The sequence below is a fragment of the Lontra canadensis genome, unplaced genomic scaffold (genome assembly GCF_010015895.1).
Source record: "Lontra canadensis isolate GAN:19392208 unplaced genomic scaffold, GSC_riverotter_1.0 scaffold2, whole genome shotgun sequence".
NCBI lineage: Eukaryota > Metazoa > Chordata > Mammalia > Carnivora > Mustelidae > Lontra > Lontra canadensis.
In genome coordinates, this window is record NW_022630996.1 from 49,160,259 (window position 1) to 49,180,966 (window position 20,708).

Here is a 20,708-nt window from a genome sequence, read left to right on the forward strand (position 1 = left end):
CTGGGAAAGGCTCTCAGTATTTTAGGAGCAACCTGTCCTTCATTCTGACTCATGTCTGTCTCTTATTCACTCTTTTCCCTCTTCCATTAACTCCCCTGGTTTTATTTTCTAAGTAGACCAGATGGACCAGCATTTTCAGTCTTCAGCCTGTGCACCTCTCCCAGAAATCTGTGTGTGTGTGTGTGTGTGTGTGTGTGTGTGTGTGTGTGAGAGAGAGAGAGAGAGAGAGAGAGATGCAGCTGTTTAATTATAATACCCAGGTCATGATTTGATGAAGCAGTTCTCCTTAAAACCCAGTGTAACTGTTGAGGATCAACTTAAGCCCTATCCCTTAAAATAGTCCCCTGGTCCTGGAAGCGGGAGGGCAGAAGAGAAGGTGAGGATTTCTCAGGTTAGACAATTTCTACTCTCAGTAAGTAGAGTTAAAAAGTGTTTTATTTGTGACATATATTCCTAGATGTGGTAACAACAACCCACAATAAAAGAACTTGTCACTCATGAAAGTCCTAAGGTTTTTCTTTTTGAATCTAGTAGATGGGTTGTCCTGTATGGTTCTTTCCATCTCAGGAGTCTGTTATCTCCACCAGTAGCATCCAAAGGTCACCTTGGAAAATGGAGAGAGAACAGGATTGCTACATTCCATTGACCTGAGCTAGTTACATGACCCCACCTAGAAAGGCAGGATTTGTAATCTTTCCTAATGCCCAGAGGAAAATGAAATGATTAGGTCAACACATCATCATCTGCCATAGAAGATTTAGAGAGATGTTATGAAATATTCCCTTCTTCCCAAAAGCTGATGGTTCATAGATTAACAACTTGCTTCTAAAGACAAAAATAAAATTTGGAAGATAGAAACTCAATTATATTTTCACATCATAGAGTTTCAGTGTAACCAAAATTTCTGGAAGAACCATGAAGAACACATTTGATGAATTAATCAGACCCAGCTTGAAACAAAGTAAAAACTCTTGCTTAGGGAATCAACAGTCTTTCACTGAGTAGTACAACACAATTAAGATAGTGATAGTATAGAATTTAACTTTGGGGTAACAAAATTACATTAAAAATGATTCTGTAATTCTTAAGCTGAGGACAGCCAGAATGGTCATTTTTTTTTTCATGCAGTTTTAAGCACAGTGTATACTAAAGTAATATTTTGTACGTATTCGCTTGCCTGTGGTATCTCCTCTATCAGTTTCCTGCTCTAAACAGTACAAACAATAATATATAGAGCTGAAGAGCAAGACGGCTTGTATTTTAATTATGTGACCCTAAGACTTGACAGGAAAATCCCATCTTATTTATTTCTTCCCTTACACCTTTTTCTGAGGCTAAATTACACTAGGCAAAAATGTGAAAATGATAAATGTCTTCTTTGTACCTTCCAACCACTGAAAGTTCAGTGGTAATAAATGTCTCGATACAAATTCTATAACCCTGAAACCTTTACTATTTTAATAGACCATTTAAGCTTTACTGAATAAAATAATGTGTAAACAAATAGAAAAATTTCATGATCCTGTTAAAGGATTCTCTGGTAAATAACCAATCATATGCCTTTACCCAGAAGGCAGATATTTCACTTAGAGAAACACAGTTAACAGAAAAAAAAAAAAAAAAAAAAAAAAAAAAAAAAAAAAAAGGATTCCTTCATTCATCCTTCTGCTACTCCTCCCAATAAAAACAAACATTTCCCATTCAAAGCAGAACATTTAGCTCTGTTAGCAACAGAAAGAACACTTCCCCAGCAACAGGAAAACCCAAAAAGGACATCTATTTTTAAAAATCAAATGTGAAGTCCTCTGCATTTTGCTGATTTAGTGAACAGGATAAATCTTACCAACCAAATTAGGTGAATATCCTATAGATTTCAAGAATAAATAGCCTGATTTCACATTCCTTTTATTTGTCTACTCACTTTGTTTATTATAGAGCAGAACTTTTCTTGACATGTTTGCTGATTTCTCTGTTTGTGGATATTTACATGCATGACTGTTATAAGGTAGGAGGTCTCTCATTTTAAGTAGAAAGGTGGTAATTCAAGGATATCATTACCATTCACATAATAGCTCACAGCAGAGTATGCCTCTGCTCTGAAGCAAGGTTTTTTGAAAAAGGTGATGATGAATAAGTTTGTTGAAGGAAAGTGATAGGAAAATGAACTGTAACTTATTTGGTATCATAAGTTTTAACCTTGAAAAAACCTTATAAAGCATTTGATCTTGAACCACAAGACATTGCCCAACATTTCAAATAACACTGGGTACACAGTATATTAGTATATTAGTATTAATCTAGTTATATGTTTAACCTAAGTTTACAGAAGAAGACACTAAACTCGACAAATGATAGATTTTCATTTCCAAAGTTTAATCCTATTTAATAGTAAAGACAGGACCATAGTGTAAATCTTCTCAGGCTATTATTCATTTTCTTCCACCGCCAATATGAAGGGTTATATATCTAATATCTTTTCTACTTAATTGTGTGTATATCTATTACTAACAGGTTTAAATTTGAAAATTTTTAAAATATTTTTAAAAATTTTATTATTTATTTGAGAGAGAGAGCATGAGTACGGTGAGGGGCAGAGACAGAAACAGACTCCCTGCCAAGCAGTGAGCCTGGTGTGAGTCTGATACCAGGAGTCTGAGCCAAAGGCAGATGCTTAACTGACTGAGCCACCTAGGTGCCCTGAAACTTTTAAAAAAGATTTTATTTATTTGAGAGAGAGAGCACAAGCAGGGGGAAGGGTAGAGAGATAGGAAGAATCAGATTCCCCTGACGCTGAGCTCGATCCCAGGGATCATGACCTGAGCCAAAAGCAGACATTTAACCAACCAAGCCACCCAGGTGCCCCATAAATTTGAAATCTTTATTTAAAACAGAAAGATCACCATATATGCAAGAGTGAAGGCAGGTCAAATTAATTTTGTGCCAATAAACGCAATATACTGCCATTTTAAAACAATAATAATTTTTAGGATAATCTTATTTTTTCACCTTACTTGTTAGGTCAGTAAAGTAGGGCACAACATAATAGCAGTCTCTGATTTCACCCTTACTTGTAAAAATGGAACTAGCTGAGGTAAGCCTTAAATATGGGGACATATTAGGTTCTGTCCATGAGCACTGATTCCTTTTCTCATTTCCTCCTTTGGCTGATGGCAAAAACAGGAGGTCAAAGGATAGTTACAGCTCTTATGATTCACGTAAGAAACTGGGGACATGATTATTTAAAATTGTTTAATTTTTAAAGTTAACTAATTTAATATACTTGAAGATACAGTTTATACACACATATAATTCTTAATTACATAACTATATGGGTATACATATATACACACATATATACATACATATGTGTATATATTTAATTTTTTCATTAAATATCAACTTTACTACTAGTTGTACAAACTTGAGCTAAAAAATGTAATTCTCTGGGCCTCAGTTCCATCATTTGTAAAATGTGAATAACATTTTGTTATTTAACTTTATACCATTGTTGTAAAGCACTTAGAACAGAGGCTGGCATATGGCAAAAACTTAATATTAAGTATTACAGAGAATTATATATTTAGTATATGAAATATATATGTGTGTATCTTTTTTAGTATCTCTATATCCAAGTGAAGTTTCTTCTGTAAAATCATCAGTTGTTTGGGTCTATAGATAAAAATGTAAAAGAAATTTCATCATGTATTTTTCTTTTATGTTTTAGGCCTGTGAAGCTATTCTGTATGATATGATGTTAAGTAGTTGTCAAAAAGCACAAAGAGTGAAACTTACTATATCCAAGTGAGAAAAAAATCAAATCATTTGGGAGGTTGGGGGAATCTCAAAAAGAGAGTAGCGAGCTACAAAAGAATCTAAATGTATTACAAATGTGTGAAACTACATCACTGAAGGCAGTAGGGGGAAAGGTAACTGAACTAAGCAACTTTGGAAATAACTGAAATTAGTAAGATTAAAGGCAAGAGGAATTGTGTCTAGACACTGTATTCTAGTTGATCAGGTTGTTGCCAAGGGTTAACAATTCTGATAATGCTGTGCATGTATACTTAGATTAAACAATTAAATAAACGGATGGCAAGCGGTAGGAACTAAGTTTCCCACTGTTGGAGTGGGAATTTACAGATAAGCAAAGGGAGAAGGCTAGAATGATTCACTGTTAATGGGTTAGAGTTAGGAGACATCAGTATGAACTCGTGTTTAGCTTAAATACAGATGGTTACATATAGAAATATGTATAGATGGGTGTATATATGGATTAATGTACACACACATATTTCCTTGCTTTAACAGTTGCAAGGGATGAAAAGAAAGGACACCCTAAGTAGCAAAGAACACACCTGGTACCTAGATCTTGTTTTCTAATCTTCAATAAAGGAATGGAAATTCCTTAGAGAAATGGCTGATTCTAGAACTGGGGTATAATGACCCTGGAGCATTTTATAGTATCTAGAGTATCCTGTAGAAAGAAAGTCCTCAAAAAACAAACAAAAAACTATCCCCCATTGATATGAGTATATTAAGAGGACATAGGGCAACTAAGAATTCCCAAAGCTGGGACAATTCCCACAAAATACAAAAGTGTTGGATTTAACCCAGAGTACAAAATAAATATCTATGAGTCCAAACTCATATAAATAAATGATTGAATTGATAAAAAATGGAGAAGAGACACATTTCCCATGCAAAATAATTCCAAATAACTTAAGTAGATATTCCCCCCTCAACGAGAAGGAGCTCAATTCTGGGCTCCTTGTGTGGGGTGGTGCTAACAGTGACTTCCTTCCAAGGAGTGTAATGGTATGGAAAGGGGAAAAAATAGTAACTTTGTAGCAGAGAAATCTGACAAATGCTGTCTCAGCCAGGTTGACTGAAGTCAACATCAACAGTGATAAATGATGTTGATAGTTTATACCTTTGACTGGTGACTTGGGGCCACTCATTAAATTTGTCATGGCCTCAAAGGGTAATAAGATCTACTATGATAGCCTTCTTCAATTGTTAAGCATAGTATCTACAAAATACCTCCCATAGCACCTGGCTTGTATTCATAACTGAGAATTAAGTGTTTGAAAAGTGCCATAGGTGTAATTTTTGTGGTGAAAAAATATTTGTTTCAATAAATATTGACTGACGTTGCCAGTGATCTCTTCATACTTCTGAAATGTGAACATTATTATTCTGCTACGGCTGCATCTATTGTTAGCAAAGCTTCATGTTATCTCTGTTTCAGTTTCTTAGGCTTGAGTTGCCTAAGTATTTCCTCAAAAAATACTATGTAAGAGAAAAAAGCACAAGCTGGGCTATTTGAAGCTAGACTTCAGATCACTCTTAAATGCCCTGCGATTTCTGCTTACTGTGGCCCGACCAAAGCTGTAACAAAGAATCAGGATATCCTGCTGTTGTCTGTTCTTACAATGTGTCTCCTCTGTTGGCAATGCATTACTTCAATACTGATTCGCTGGCTTTGAGATTGGGCATTATTAATGAATGCATAGTGTTCAGTAGCAGTGGTAGTTGACACTGATGATAATGGTATTATGAAGAAACTGGAGTTAATGAAACGGCTTAAGAAACCAAAAGATTAAAATATAACAACTGTGTGATAGATGTGCTTGCTTGGAAGGTTGATGCTGTATGTTCCCAGTTTCTCAAAAGGAATTTTAGCTAATTTGTAACAATCTGAATATGTAGGAGAGTTTTTTAAATCTGTTTTTAAAACGAAAAAGTAGGCAAACTAGGTATTCCAAATTGCTGCTTGGAGGTTGAGAGATCACTGGCATTGGCCTATTTAAAAGGGTCACGCACTTGATTTTTGCCTCTGACCTCTTTTCGTCATCCCTTCCTGTGTTAATTGGACAGACTGGACACTGCTGTTGGGGAATCAAACCTTGTGCAAGAACAGCCATGTAAATATCCTTATCATGTGTTTCTTAAGACGGATTGTTTTGTTTTGAATTTCTGATTGATAGCCAAAGCAGCCGGCATCTCAGATCAGCTGGTTCCAGGTTTCCTTTGTAACAACTGATAGGGTATTTTCAAGACGTGGAATGCAACTGTAATCTGTACCAAATTAGGTGCTTATTTTTAACATTGTTTCTCGACTATATAATTCCTCAATTTCCATAACTCACTGAAATGGCATACCATATTCAGTTTGTTGCTTCTCTTGCCAGCATGTTAATTTTAACTCATGCCCAAGATAAATGTAACATTTGTTTTTAACATTTTTTATCCTTATCACCCCATTACCACCATTAAAAATAAAGGCGTAGCTCACATTTTTGTCATAAACTTTTCTTCAGCAGTCTAGTGACAATAAAAGTAATTCTCCCCATAGCTGCAAGGTAAGAACACGCAATGGCTGATTTTTTAAAAAGTTACCTTCCAACACCAAAGATTTTGTTTTTAAATTGATTTTAATTAAGGTTTTTCCTTTTGAGGTCTTTCAGAAAATGATTTACCCATTCACTTAAGAAATACTTACTGAGTGTCTACTATGTTCCAGGCAATATTCTTAGTATTCTTGGTGCTGAGGAAACATCACAACAGAACAAAAACCAGAACAGAACAAAAAAAATTCCTGACCTTGTGGAGGTTATTATTATTTTTTTTTAAATTTCCATGTCATTTAATGTATTTTTTTTAATTTTATTTTTTATAAACATATATTTTTTTCCCCAGGGGTACAGGTCTGTGTATCTCCAGGTTTACACACTTCACAGCACTGACCATGGCACATACCCTCCCCAATGTCCATAACCCCACCTCCCCCTCCAAACCCCCCTCCCCCCAGCAACCCTCAGTTTGTTTTGTGAGATTAAGAGTCACTTATGGTTTGTCTCCCTCCCAATCCCATCTTGCTTCATTTACTCTTCTCCTACCCCCTTAACCCCCCATGTTGCATCTCCTCTCCCTCATATCAGGGAGATCATATGATAGTTGTCTTTCTCCGATTGACTTATTTCGCTAAGCATGATACCCTCTAGTTCCATCCACGTCGTCGCAAATGGCAAGATTTCATTTCTGTGGAGGTTATGTTCTAATGGAGAGCAGACAGACAGTAAGAAAGAAAACAGTAATTACGTTAGAAGGCTTAAGAGTTATGAAGAAAACTGAAGCAAGGGAGGGGGGATGGGGATAGGCAACATTTTAAATGGGACGGTCAGAGTAGGTTTCTTTGAAAAAGGTGACATTTGAGCAAAGATGGGACAGTGGTGAGGGATCTAGCCACGCAAGTATTTGGTGGAAAGATCTTTCTAAATGGAGTATGGTCAGTGCAAAGACCCCAAGACAAGAACATGCCTTGCTGTTATAGGAGCAGGAAAGTGGGAACAAAGTGCTTCGTAGAAATGAGGTCATTGAGGTGGATGTGAGGAGGGACTTGAGATGCTAGCTAGCATAAAGTTTTTTAGGTCACAGAAAGGAACCTGGCTAAGAAAACTAGGAGCTAATGATTTTGGCTTGCTCCTAGGTCTACAGATAAACTCTTAAATGTTAAAAGCACGTTCAGGTCACATTACAGGTTTGTTGTACCAACAAACCTCACGTTATGTCTACACTTACTTTACCACCTTTAGAACAGGTGAAAATAGGTGAAAATGTATCGCTCCTGGAATGGGAAAATATGTGCAAAAAGTTAAATAAATACTCAAGGCTAAACGCCTAAATTACAATTTTAATTCACCAGCTGGTATCTTAAATATTAATAAGTCTCCTTCTCTGTTTTCTTACTTACAGGTTGGAACAGTATCTTTTTCCAGCTTCCTTGTTGTCTCTAGTATCTTAGTTTCCCTTAACATCTTAGTCCAGATATTATTTTCCAATAGTATTTCCTATTCATGGCTTAATCTGTCAATACCAGTAACACATTTTATTGTGTTGCAGAGGTCAGAATTCTGCCCAGCCAATAATATGGAAATTATGTATCAGATGGAGATCAAAACAAAACTGCTTTGCCTCCATTAGCTGAATTCAGTAAAATGAGTGTTTTTCTATCTAAATGAACAATTTTGTTTTCTTGGTGAGGACACAACAGAATAGTAGTAACACAAGTCTGTAATGCCTTCACTTAATATTTCGAGAATATAACAGTAATGTGTTAAGTAAACTTCATTTTATAAAATAGTAACATTGTTAAGGAGTAGAGGTGTGGGGAATGAGATTCTGGAAAGGGGAATGAACTATTGGCGTTAGTTTCCCCCAATTGTACCCCTTTGTACCTGTGTAAAAAAGAGATGGAAGGGTTCTGCACTTCAAATATGAAAATCTTCAAATTTTCTTGTAAACTAGTTTCTAACACACAACAAAATAACACACTATGACAGCAGGTTCAGGTAAACTACTTTCACTCAAATTCAGGTAGAAGTGGCTGCCTCCAATTCCACACATGGCAACCCATCTAGTGGTAGGTTCAGAATGGTGTCAGTCGCAGGGGCTCCTATGCGCAGAGTGCCAGAGTTCAGTTCCATCTTAAGATGGCACTACTTATACGGACAGCTGCTGAAATCTGCACACCCTGATACAGAAACATAATATATCAAGAAGCCAGGAGAGCTGTAGAGATGGCAGTTAAGAAGCAAAAGCGGCTTTCCTTTTTTTCCCTTTTTCCAGGTCTCTTAGAAGCAGCGAAACGAAGCCCTCATTGTTATGCAGGTGGTGGCCAATCACCTAATCTGCGACAGTCCGAACGGCTAGGATCGTGGGTAAAGCTGATATGCAGGTATCAATTCTACAACCTGTCGCGCACCCCAGAAAAGGGTTCGCTGACGACTGGTAAGGACAAAGGAAAGTTTCTGTCAAAGTTCCGGAAGACAGGGACTGCGTGGGGAGCAGTTTCAGATCACATTTAACCCCATTCGCGGAGGGGGCCGACCCTGCTCTTCGGTCGCCGGTGGGCAAAGGAAATGCGAGAGGGAAGTTTTTCTACAGGACATCGGCCGCCTTGTCCCCGGGAGGCGCGAGGTGCGCAGCGCCAACAGTCGAAGGCTCGGTCTCTGCCGGTCTCTCTCCACCCCAGAGGCGGCCTACCCCGGCGTGCGGTGGAGGACGAGCGAGCTCCGCTGGCGCGCGCGCCGCCTCCCGTACTGGCCCTGCGCTGGGCCCGCTCTCCACTCCCGGCAGTCCCAGGTGGGTTTGGGAACCCAGCTTTGGAGGCCTCACCACCGTGTCGGAGTGGGCCCCGCGGCTTCCGCCTTCACTACCCCACGCGCCGGCGCCATGGAGACGGTCACGAGTGGCCGGCGGCTCCTGCGCCCACCAATGGGAGCGCACGTCGCAGAGAGACGCGGACGTCGCTCTTCCAAGATGGCGGCGCGTCCGTCGCGAGCAGCCGGGCCGGGGGGAAGCCAGCGAAGCCGAGTAAAGCCGCCGCCCGGGAGAAGACTGAAGGAGCTGTTCCGGCCGTTGGCGGCGGCTTGGGCAGTTTTCGTTGCTGCTACGGCCGTTGCCATGCGGCGAGGCTAGGGAGGAGCTCACTTCCGTGGGGTGTAATAATGTTAACAGAGGTAAGCGGCGACGGCGGCCAGTGTTTACCTGTGAAATGGGGAAGGGGCCGGCGCCAGCTCTTCCGAGAACATCATTTCTTCCGCCCGCGGGCCTGACCCTCTGTAGAAGGTCCCGGGGCCGGAGGAGCAGCGGGGATCCTACAAGTGCCCCCTGAATAGGAGCTGTGCTGACTCAACAGAGTCCCACCACCTCCAGCTGCTGTTCCTCCTCTTTCGCAGTTGCCACTTGCCTGTCGCCCGTGGCACTGGTCACCCTCCTGCTGTCGCTACCTAACTCATCGCTTCCTTCGTGGTGTCCCCTTACACGCTGCTCTGTGGCAGCGTTGGTCTCTCTGCGTTGCTGCTGGTTTCTGTTCCCCTACGGTTTGCCCGAGTTCTCCCTTCTCCGGTCCCTGGCCTCCAGGGCCCTCCACTTCCAACCTCGGTCAGCATCCTGGGTTTGTCACTTGGCCAGACCGGTTTTTACCCACCCCCTACTTTGCCTACTTAGTGAAGTGGACCTCCTTTCTCAAGCGACACTTGAATAGCCCAGTTATATCACCGTCCTCCCTCCCCCCTCACACCCTGTCACCTTTTTAAGTCGTAGGAATCGGGAAGTTCAGTTTAGCACCTACACTCTTGATTTGCTTAAGGCTCCCTTGGTACCCTTTGTGGAACAGTTTTGTTTTGTTTTGTTTTGTTTTTAAACTTGGACCTGAAATGGAAGTAGGGCAGCTATGACTAGCCAATCAGTTTCCCTTTTCCAGTGCTTCATGTCCATTGCAAAAAAAGTAGACTTTTTGAAGAAGTAGAGTTTGCCTTTACTAGCAGTACTTTAAGGGGAAGAACTAAATTGGTCTAATTAAATGCTTGACCCAAGTTAACACAGTTATGTGTACTGGTATATGCTCGTGTAGGCGTCACTGAAGATAAATTCTGCAGCTTGTGAATTTGAAGAAATATCTTAGAAATTACTCGCTTGAAGGCCTTTGAAGGTTCAGATGTCAGCTGTCAGGGACTAGTTTGGGTATCTTTGTGGGCTGAGTTAAGGATAGGAAACAATTTTAATGGGCAACAGGAAGTATTCCTACCTGGGCCAAAAGAAAATAAAAACATTTGTAGATGAGTGGCTTTTGTTGTGTTAAAAAGTGATAAAAAAGGATTTACTTGCCTTTCCAATTTGTTGAACCTCTGAGGAAGTTCACATTTTGGTATTTGCACTTGATCTGCTCACAGAGCTTTGGAATATGATTTATCTGGTAAATACTGGTTGATATTCATGAAATCCTTATTTTTTGTAGTTTGTAGTTCACTTAATATTTCTAAATCCCACATATTTTTCATTCCTGGAGTTTAATTTTTGGAAATTATGATGTATCTTAAGTTTCAGTTGTCATTAGCATAAAAAAAAGTCCTAAGTAGCAGAAGTTCTATTTTTACCTTCAGTGTGATATTTTGGTGAGAATAATTAGCCTTATAATAAGTTTCAGTGGAGTCTTTAATGTCTGATATTTTATGACATGATCTTCTGATGAAACTTGACTTATGTTAGCATGGTTTAAAGGGTTCTAATGCTATCACATGAGCTCAGTGTCTGCTACTAAAATGCTAGTGTCTTGATTTGGCAGGACTGTACCTTTTAAGCCTCTGTATTGTAAAGTGGTTTTGTGTTTCAGTGAAATATTTTAAACAGTACGTCATTGATGGTAGTAAGATGTACTTTAGTGCTTTGTGTGTGTTGATTGGTGCACAGCTTGTAAGTGGCTGAGCCAGGTTTCCCACCTTGGCAGTCAGTCCTTGCCGAGTCCATTCTGTTAACTACTACAGTCGATTGCCTTCCCGAAGGAAGGCCCAGATTAAAGGCCTAGATTAAATGGTACTTGGATTTTATCTTTGGTTTTTAGTAGTTATTTTATAGATGAGAAAACTGAAGCCCAGAGACTGGTCCAAGGTCAACATTTATTAGTGGCAAATGTGAAACTTGAATCCCATCTCCTGACCTAGTATTTCTGACTGTATAGCTTTCAGTGAGTAATTTTCACCTCTCTTAATAGATTTTATAATACATTACTTTTTGCCCGAATATTGTCAGTAAATAAACTGAGAATTATTACTTGAGAAAGACTTTTTGTTTTACCTTTAGCCTTTTGTTTTTAAGGCTCAGAAATAGTCTGTTTGGAAATACATTAGATCTGTTTGGAAATACATTAGATATAAAATTTTACTCAGTATTGGTTACTCAAAAATTAGTAGTGTGGGACTCCGTTTGACTGCTTCTCTTTGTTCCAACATAGATCAGGAGATATTAGGGGAAGTGATTTAATTCATGTTAGACCTTAAAATATATAATGATGAACTGTGTGCAAAAGAATCTCTGTTCAATGAGGAGACTTTGTGCTCAGAAAGTGGTGAGTGGTACTGTCTGCTTGGTTCTTTGATATCTCAGCATTGAGGTGGGAGATACTGTCTTCAATAGCCCGATGAGAAGACTGAGAGTTAAAATAGTTGGCTTAAAATTATGTAACAGGTGGTGGAACCAAGAGTCACACCTAGGTCCTTTCATTCCAGATTGTGTGCTGTTTTTGTGACTTGGTATGGAATGAATGCATCACTAATTTTCTTTTGTACCTGATAATCATCAGTAAACTATTTTTAGGTTTATTTATTTTTTTTAACCAGGATGAGGATGCCAGGTATATAGATACATAATAGTAACAGTAGTGATAAACATTCATATGAAACTTCAGTTTTGCATTTTGTCAAAATAGATCTTTGAAACCTTTCAGAACTTATGCCGGTGGCCAATTAAGGGCCATCTCAAGTTAATGGAAAAAATTACCTAGTTGAGCAAATTGATATGTATGTTGAACTTTGAAACCTGTGATGGTAGATTAGTGTGAATTGAAAGTACAGCTCCAGTATGTCGTCTTGCTTTTTGCTTTTTTTTTTTTTTTTTTAAGATTTTATTTAGTTATTTGACAGAGACCACAAGTAGGCAGAGAGGCAGGGGGAAGCAGGCTCCCCACTGAGCAGAGAGCCCAAGGCAGGGCTCGATCCCAGGACCCTGGGATCATGACCTGAGTGGAAGGCAGAGGCTTAACCCACTGAGCCATCCAGGCGCCCCTTGCTTTTTTCTTTGGTTTGTTTCCCTAAAGGGAGTTAACAGTTTTCGATTTAAACTTTTTGGCTTCAATTTGTATTATATTCATTATCAGTACAAATGACATATTTAGAAGACTTGCTAGCCATATCTGTGTGTCTTTTGCATTTTCCAAATAAGTATGACTGGTTTGTCTGTTTTAAATGTCTAGTTAATCTTTTTCTCCTTCTACTGTCTTTGCCCCTGTTAGGGCTTCTGCGATTTTTTTTTTTTTTTAAAGATTTGATTTATTTATTTGACAGAGATCACAAGTAGGCAGAGAGGCAGGTGGGATGGGTGGGGAGGGAGCAGGCTCCCTACAGAGCAGAGAGCCCAATGTGGGGCTCGATCCCAGGACCCTGAAATCATGACCAGATCGGAAGGCAGAGGCTTAACCCACTGAGCCACCCAGGTGCCCCAGGACTTCTTGCTCTTAATGTTACTCCTATTTGTCATAGTGTACTTGAAAATTATTTGTTTAATACCTATTTGCCCTCTATTCCTTTCTTTTAAAAAAAGCATAAATTTACATATATCAGAATTAGGGTATGGGATGTTTACTTGAGGCTTTGTTTCAGTTAATCTGAATTTTCGAAGCATTAGAATGTAGTGAAATACGTTAGGATATAAAGAGGTATTTAACAATAAATTGTCATTAACCACATTTTTAAACTTTTTTTCAAAAGCTTTTAGGGTTATGAGTCTGAACATTTATTATTACAGAGTACTAAAGGTATAGAAGATATAGGATAATATGTTGAATTTAAACCTGAGCTGTGGTATACTCTGGAGGTGGTTATTTGCTAATAACCAGTTACTAGCCTGTTGACATTGGTCTTGTGCTTTTTTAAAAATACGGAGTAAAACATTGTAGCTGTTTAAGCTTAGTAGTTTGGGTTGTGCACAGATGTGAGGTGTTAGATAAAAATGGTTTATATTTGTCACTGCCACCCAGATTTATTGGTTTTTATATACTAACGCTAATTGTAGCTTTCGTGGTTAACAAATAAGATACAGGTGGGAAAAGTTGCACTCCATAGCGCTTTTAGAAGTCCCAGGTTAATAGTTGTTGAGGGAATAAAATTTTGTTTTTCAAATACTTTCTGAAGATATTTGCACAAAGGAAGTCAATAGGTTTTTTCTTTCGGGATTTTATAGTTTTTGATAGGTGATTTGCTCTTAAAGGTGATAGAGTTTGCATTATAGTACAGTGTTGTTTAATCATGTGATGGTAATTTTATTTGTCAGTTTAACTGGTCATGGGGTGCCCAGATTAAACAGTTATTTCTCGGTGTGTCTGTTAGAGTGTCTCTGGATCAGGCTGAGATTAACATTTGAATCAGTGCACTTTCTAAAGTAGATTGCTCTTCCTGTTATGGGTGGGCACTCTCTAATCCCTTGAGGGCCGGAATAGAGCAATAGGTGGAGGAAGGAGGAATTCGCCCCCCCCCCCTCGCCCTGCTAGAGCTGGAACATCCCGTCTCATTTTATCTCTTTTCCTTGGGTTGGGATTTAAATCTTTGGTCCCTGGTTCTTAGGCCTTTGGACTGAATTACCACTAATTTTACTGGGTCTCTAGCTTTTGGATGGCAGATTGTGGGACTTCTCAGCCCCCATAATCGTGTGAACCAGTACTTCATAATAAATCTCTTTAAAAAAATCCATACTCCTATTGGTTCTGTTTCTCTCCAAGAACTCTAATATAGAGACTCTGGTGTTTGGATGGATTGTTTCAAAGTTTGTTGACCACTTTTCCATAGACATTGATAAAAAATTGCTTTCTTAGCTAGTCTACTGTATGTTTATAATTAAAAGTGCTATACTGGGCGCCTGAGTGGCTCAGTTGGGTTAGCGGCTGCCTTCAGCTCAGCTCAGGATCCCAGGGTCCTCAGATGGAGTTCCACCTTGGGCTCCTTGCTCAGCGGGGACCCTGCTTACTTCTGCTCTCCCCCTGCTTGTGTGTGTGCTCACTTGCTCTCTCTCTCTCTCTATGACAAATAAGTAAAATCTTAAAAAAAAAAAAAAAAGATTAAAGGTATTGGTTGTATGTCATAAGGCCACTGGAAAATGTATTTGCTTTTGACCTTTTCATGTGGTAATTGCCAACATATATGTAGCTTTTCGCAGATGACATGGGATTTTTTATGTATTAATCTAGTCTTGTTAGATGTGCTCATTCTTAGCTACATTTAGTCTCTTTTCTAGTGTTACTGTGGAATGAAGAGAAATCTAAAGGGAGAAGAAAAAGGGTATGAGAGGATGTTTGCTTCAGGTGGAATCAACCAGGCTGTGTTAGCTGAGTAATAATGGAAAAGGAGGGAACATGAGCTTTTGAAAGAGGAAGAAAATAGGTTCTATCATGGGGAAGTTTTCAGCGCTGGTCACTAAGTAGCTAGCCATTTGGTGGTGAAGCTAAGTGACTTTATGGCATTCCTGAGAGAGGTTCTTAGGGTATGGCTTTTTAAACGTGTTTTGAAATTTTGTGGTTTTACAGACCATTAAGTGTCCTCTCTATCGATGGTAATCTAAAATTGACTTTCTGTTTCTCAGGTTTAATTCTGATACTACAGCACTTTAAATATTTGGAAGGAGAGAGAGAACTTTGAATTAAAGCAAGTGGACAGCTTTAAAATAGTAAACTATTTGACCATTAAAAAAGGGTTTAAAATTGAGTGAATAAACAGGCTGGACTCATGGTGGTGATGCATCCTCATGTCTGTCAACAAATTACATGTACCACAGTAGTGTGGCAACAGACAATAACCTGTTGTTAAGTGGTATAGGGATGAGTCCCAACTTCACTTATTTATGATGTGACATTAGGGAAGTTGTTTGAAATTTTTGAGTCTTAGTTCCCTTCTTTGTAAAATTGGATAGTAGTAGCACTTCTAGCTGCTCTCATATTGTTGTGAAGATCAGATAAAATGATAGAGAGTACAACTCTTTAAATTTTCAATCATTATACAAATATTTGTGGTTAATACATCAGGTTGTTTTTTTACCTCCCCACCCCCCACCCCCCCCGTATGCCTTGCATTGATATGAATCCAAGTCCTAGGCTCCATCTAGCTTTATGGCTCATTTGCTTCTTAGTGGGTGGATGGATGGCTGGATGGATGGATTCCCAGAGAAAGATGGTGCCCCTGGCTATTGGTGTAGATATTGGGGAGGCCGAGAATAGGTTAAAAGAAGTGAAAAGAAGAAAAAAAAAGTTGACGGAGAGCATGTCTTGCAAACTAGTAATGAGATTAGTTTCCTATGTAGTTGGTAAACTGATTCCAAAGAATTTTTGAAAGAGAAAATATTTTGAAAAAGTTCACTTATTTGAGGGTTAGCAGTTATTTCTACATGTCCTTAAATATTTGTGGGAAGGTAAATCTTTTAATCAACCCTGATAAATTCTTGAAAGGAAAAGGTGTTGTTTAGGATAATTTTTATAAAGCTTTGGTTGTAACTTGTATCAGAGATTAATTTTTGCAGTTTAATTTGTTCACCAAACATAAATACATCTACTGTGTGGTAGGCACCTGAGAAGTTCTGGTGCTCAAGGAGTGAGTCAGATCTGAAACCTGCCCTCTAAAAATTCACTATCAGAGCTACCTTGTGCCAGTTTGGCATTCATTCACCTGAAGCCTTGAGGTCTTTTGTCAAAATAAAACAGATAACATAATTAAAGGATGAAAAATTAAGCGGAAGAAAAGTTTGGAGTATGTAATTAAAAGATAATTACTTGCATTAGCTTTATAACTAGGTTATAACTACCAGTTTGGATGAGATGGTAGCTGTTAAAATGAGTTTCTCTTTGTTATTGAAGAGTCAGCCCATCTCTTCTGTCTGTATTTGCTCCAAGCTAATTCATAATAAATTTTTTAAAAAATGAGAAAAGAGAGGTAAAAAAAATTTGTGAATTTGTCATGTTCTTTTTTTGTTTTGTTTGTTTGTTTTTGGAAAAGACTCTTTAAATCTCCTTAAGGGGTCTACCATAGTCTACTGAAGGATCCAGCTGAATTCCATTACCCTGATAAAAGTAATGCTTAGCTCCACCCTCATCTATTATATATTCATTTATATGTTTATTTTGTGTTTCTTCCCAGCTGAATGTGAACTCCTGAAGATGGGGCTCACAGTTGTGTTCCCAGGACCTGGAATAGAGCTTAACATCTAATGTCCTCACTAAATATCTGTTGAGGGGATGAATGTTAAATATTCTTTACAGTAAGATTAACATACAAGTGAAAAATAGTTAAGACAAAAATTGTCTACCATAAATTTATGCCAGCACATTAATTACCTTTCAAGGATTGGTTATTATCAGTGTCCATTAGATATTTTTTAATAGGACACCGTGGTTGAATATTGTGTTTGGGATCACAAAACACAAGTTTGACCAAAAAAAGTTGAACACCAGTCTTTTTGTTAGAATGTGTTTTGTCTTAATTTTTCTTACAGGTAAATATCTGGTTAGATTGATGTCATTTTCATATGACCAATTACAAATGCAAGAACAACTTAGATTTTATCTTGTATCTCTTAATACTTGATTTTTATTATGATTTTATGTGTACTACTTAAAATTTGTATTCTTGTACTAGGTAAAGTGTTTCTAGCAGTACAATAATGCTGATTTTTTGGTGTTTTGTTGAGTGTTTCGCAGTTTGTATAACCTTTAATGCTACCTCTTTTTTTTTTTTTTTTAAGATTTTATTTATTTATTTGACAGACAGAGATTACAAGTAGGCAGAGAGGCAGGCAGAGAGAGAGGGGAAGCAGGCTCCCCGCCAGCAGAGAGCCTGATGTGGGCTTGATCCCAGGACCCTGAGATCATGACCCAAGCTGAAGGCAGAGGCTCAACCCACTGATCCCTCCAGGTGCCCTCTTTAATGCTATCTTGAAACTTTGCGAGTATGACTAAAAATTTGGTTATGGATTTCAGAAAGTTGGAAATTTGGGATACATTTTCAAGGAGGGCAGCTGCTACCTTACTCTCTTGGTGTCATTGTTAGAGACAGAACATTGTTAGATCGTTTCAGCCATCTACAATTCCATTATAAATTCAGAAATGATACGTACCACAAAGTTCAGTGAAACAAATCTATGTTCTGCTGTGAAAATTAAACTCGTTTATGATCTTTAAGTTAGTACCAGACACTTCATGTACATTAACTGGAATAATTTACTGTTCTTGGTTTATTGCGTTGTTTTCTCCCAGTTTCCCAGAGGAATCTTTTTATTCTTATGCATATGTGAAACCCACAGGGTGTATCCTGGTTTTGCTTTTCACCATAGATCTGCATGATTGGAGGGGAGTCCTTGGATGTTACTGTGCTTAAACCTGAATTGGTTTTGCTCCTGGAACCCTGGAGCTATTTTTATTTTTAGCCTGGCTATGGTTTGGCACTGTAGAGAGAGTGTGATTCTTTGCATTGTGACTTTTAAGGCTAGAGTTGTGTGACAGCATGGATGTGTGGAGAAAGGCTTTTGGATGCACCATCATTTGAAGCTTGGAAATTATAAAACTGATTGAAGTTGTGCAGTGTTAATAGAGGAGTTAAACATCTCATTTTATTACTACATAAATTTTGGGAAGTAACTGGTCTGATTTTAAGATATGTATTATCCAGTGTTTAAGTCATAATATTGTACTTCACATTTGTTCTTGTTGTCTCTTCTCGAGTTTATTTGAGATGGCATATTTTTCTCAGGGTACTTAATCAGACTGCAGTTATTAATATAATCAGCTATTTTTATACCCGATGTTAATCACTAATATCTGACACATTTTCTTGAGTAGCACCTAAATGCTCAACACCTAACCCTGTGGAATAGTCTAATCCTGGTAAAGGGTAGCAGAATAAGAGAAAATGGGGTAGGGGGAGGTTGGAGGCAGCTTGTAGGGTTTAACAACAAAGAGAAAAAACATGTGAAATAACCTTTTTTAAAAGAGTGGGTGTGTTGATTACATAAAAATTTTAGAAAACTCATTTAGGCTTGAGAGTATTTTATAATTTATTAAAATTGTGTTTTATGAGCTGAAGTTCAGCAAATTAATGTCTGATAACTCAGAATAGTCAATCAAGTAAAGGCACTAATGCGAAACTTTAGTGTGATTGTCTTTGTTCTGGGGCGCAAAGTGCTAATCATCTCTCTTTTCTACCTATGCATAAATCTTTTATACATGCCTATTCGTATTTTCTAATCACAATTGAACATTTCCAATTTCTGAGGAATGTATGCTGATATTAAGAGCAATGGGTGGTGTCAGATTATTTGGATTTGAATCAGAGTTTTGTCACTTTAGAGCATTTTGATTTTGGAAAGTTATTAACCTTTTTGAACCTTAGTTTTCTCATCTGCGTGACTGAAAATTAATGGTATTTACGCCATAGTGTTGTTATAAGTATTAAGTGAAACGACACATTAAATCCTGTGAATAATGTTTCCCACAGTAATACTCAGTAAATACTAGGTTTTATTCTAATTTTTTCAGATGTAAATAGCAAGTAGTTTATTTTTATAGCTTAGAATTTAGTGTTTGAAGTTGTTTTCCATGTTCTTTGTTTCATGGTAGAGATTTTAAAATGTCAAATTGGGGACGCCTGGGTGGCTCAGTCTGTTAAGCGTTTGCTTTTAGCTCAGGTCATGATCCCAGGGTTCTGGGATTGAATCCCCATCTTGGGCTTTTGGGAGTCTGCTTCTCCCTCTGCCAGCTCTGCCTGCTGCTCCCTCCCTCTGCTTGTGCTTCCTCTCTCTCTGATAAGTAAATAAATAAAATCTTAAAAAAATAAAAGCAAAGAAATTCTCTTTGACCCAGGTGATCTAATTTTTCCCTGTCTGAGTTTTTACTAACTTTCTAGTGTATGTATTACATTGAGAACTAGATTTAGACAATTTCAGGAGGAAATTGAGAGGTGATACCTGTGTGATAGAATTGGTCATAACTAGAACTTTTGACTAATTTATCTCTTCTATATTAAAGCTTTTACCGTAGGTGAGTGAAATGAAAAAGTTGTAGTACGGTTTCATATTGTGCTTTAAAAATGCCAGTGTTAATGTAGTTTTCGGTTATGGAAGTATTATGATTCTTGTCAGTTTGATAAAGTTTTATGTAAAGTAACTTTGAATTTATAGAAGTTCTTCTGTTAGTTTGTTCCTTTAATAGGGAACAAGGATAGGCAAGGAATGTAAAAATCCTTTGTTTAAAAAATAGACATAGTGGCACGATTAGTAGTAGTAGTATCGTGCAGTGAGTTAAGAAAAGGACTGAGGGCTGTGTTACTACAAATAAAATTTGTACTTAGAAGTTTAAATGTGGATATTAAGCATATAAATTACTTCAGTCCCTCCATATGACAGCTGCCTTTCTGCGTTCATGCAATAATAAAACTGTTATACACAAGGAGGGGGTGTTCCTATTATAAAACCATTTTACTTAGCTGGAGATTATGCCATCAAAGTCCTTTGTGGGTGAATCTGTATCTGTCTTTATTTTCCTTTCTATACTTATTTTTTCCTTTTGTTGGTGAGGCTTTGTAGATGTGTTGGTTATTTTCCCTTACCTCTTTTATTATTCTCCTCTCTCTAAGCTTGCAGCTTGCTCTCTCAGGGCTTTTCCCCCAACCTTACCCTTTCTTCCCTCTTGCAAAGAAATTAAATAGGCGATGATAGAGTATTTAACTTTCATTTTTACACACCACGAATGGGTATAAAAATATTTTTCTGTTGTTAATTTAAGAGGTGAACAAATAAAACAGCATGTATATATTTAAAGCAATATAGTGCAGTATGATTTTTTTTATGTTGGTATGCCTCTTGTCTGAATTTATCTTATTAAAAAGACTCATGATCTCTGAGTTAGTGAACACCGTTGGGCTTTTTTTTTTTTTTTTTTTTTATTGTGAGTTAAAAGGATCTTGTAGTACTTTCAGGGTCATTGTTTTGATATTGAGTTGTTACTGTACAGCCGTCAGGAATGTGAAGGAAATTTATGTGTATCTGTGCCAACTCTAGAACATACCCTAAAAGTTACCTGAATACTATTACTTAGAAAATCTACATCAGAGTTTTAGAGT

The 20,708-nt window shown here is 37.9% G+C and overlaps 1 protein-coding gene across 3 annotated transcripts in view; it reads left to right on the plus strand.

Moving 5' to 3' along the window:
* Nucleotides 1–9,282: 9,282 nt before the first annotated feature.
* Nucleotides 9,283–20,708, plus strand: part of SNX13 (sorting nexin 13) — a 132,666-nt gene continuing 121,240 nt past the window's right edge. For 2 of the 3 annotated variants that reach the window (XM_032873792.1, XM_032873801.1), the window contains exon 1: nt 9,284–9,521. In XM_032873792.1, the coding sequence (XP_032729683.1) occupies nt 9,510–9,521 (12 nt within the window). In that variant the 5' untranslated portion in view covers nt 9,284–9,509. Of the gene's footprint in view, nt 9,522–20,708 lie in introns of all 3 variants that reach the window. The other variant, XM_032873811.1, reaches the window with a different exon arrangement.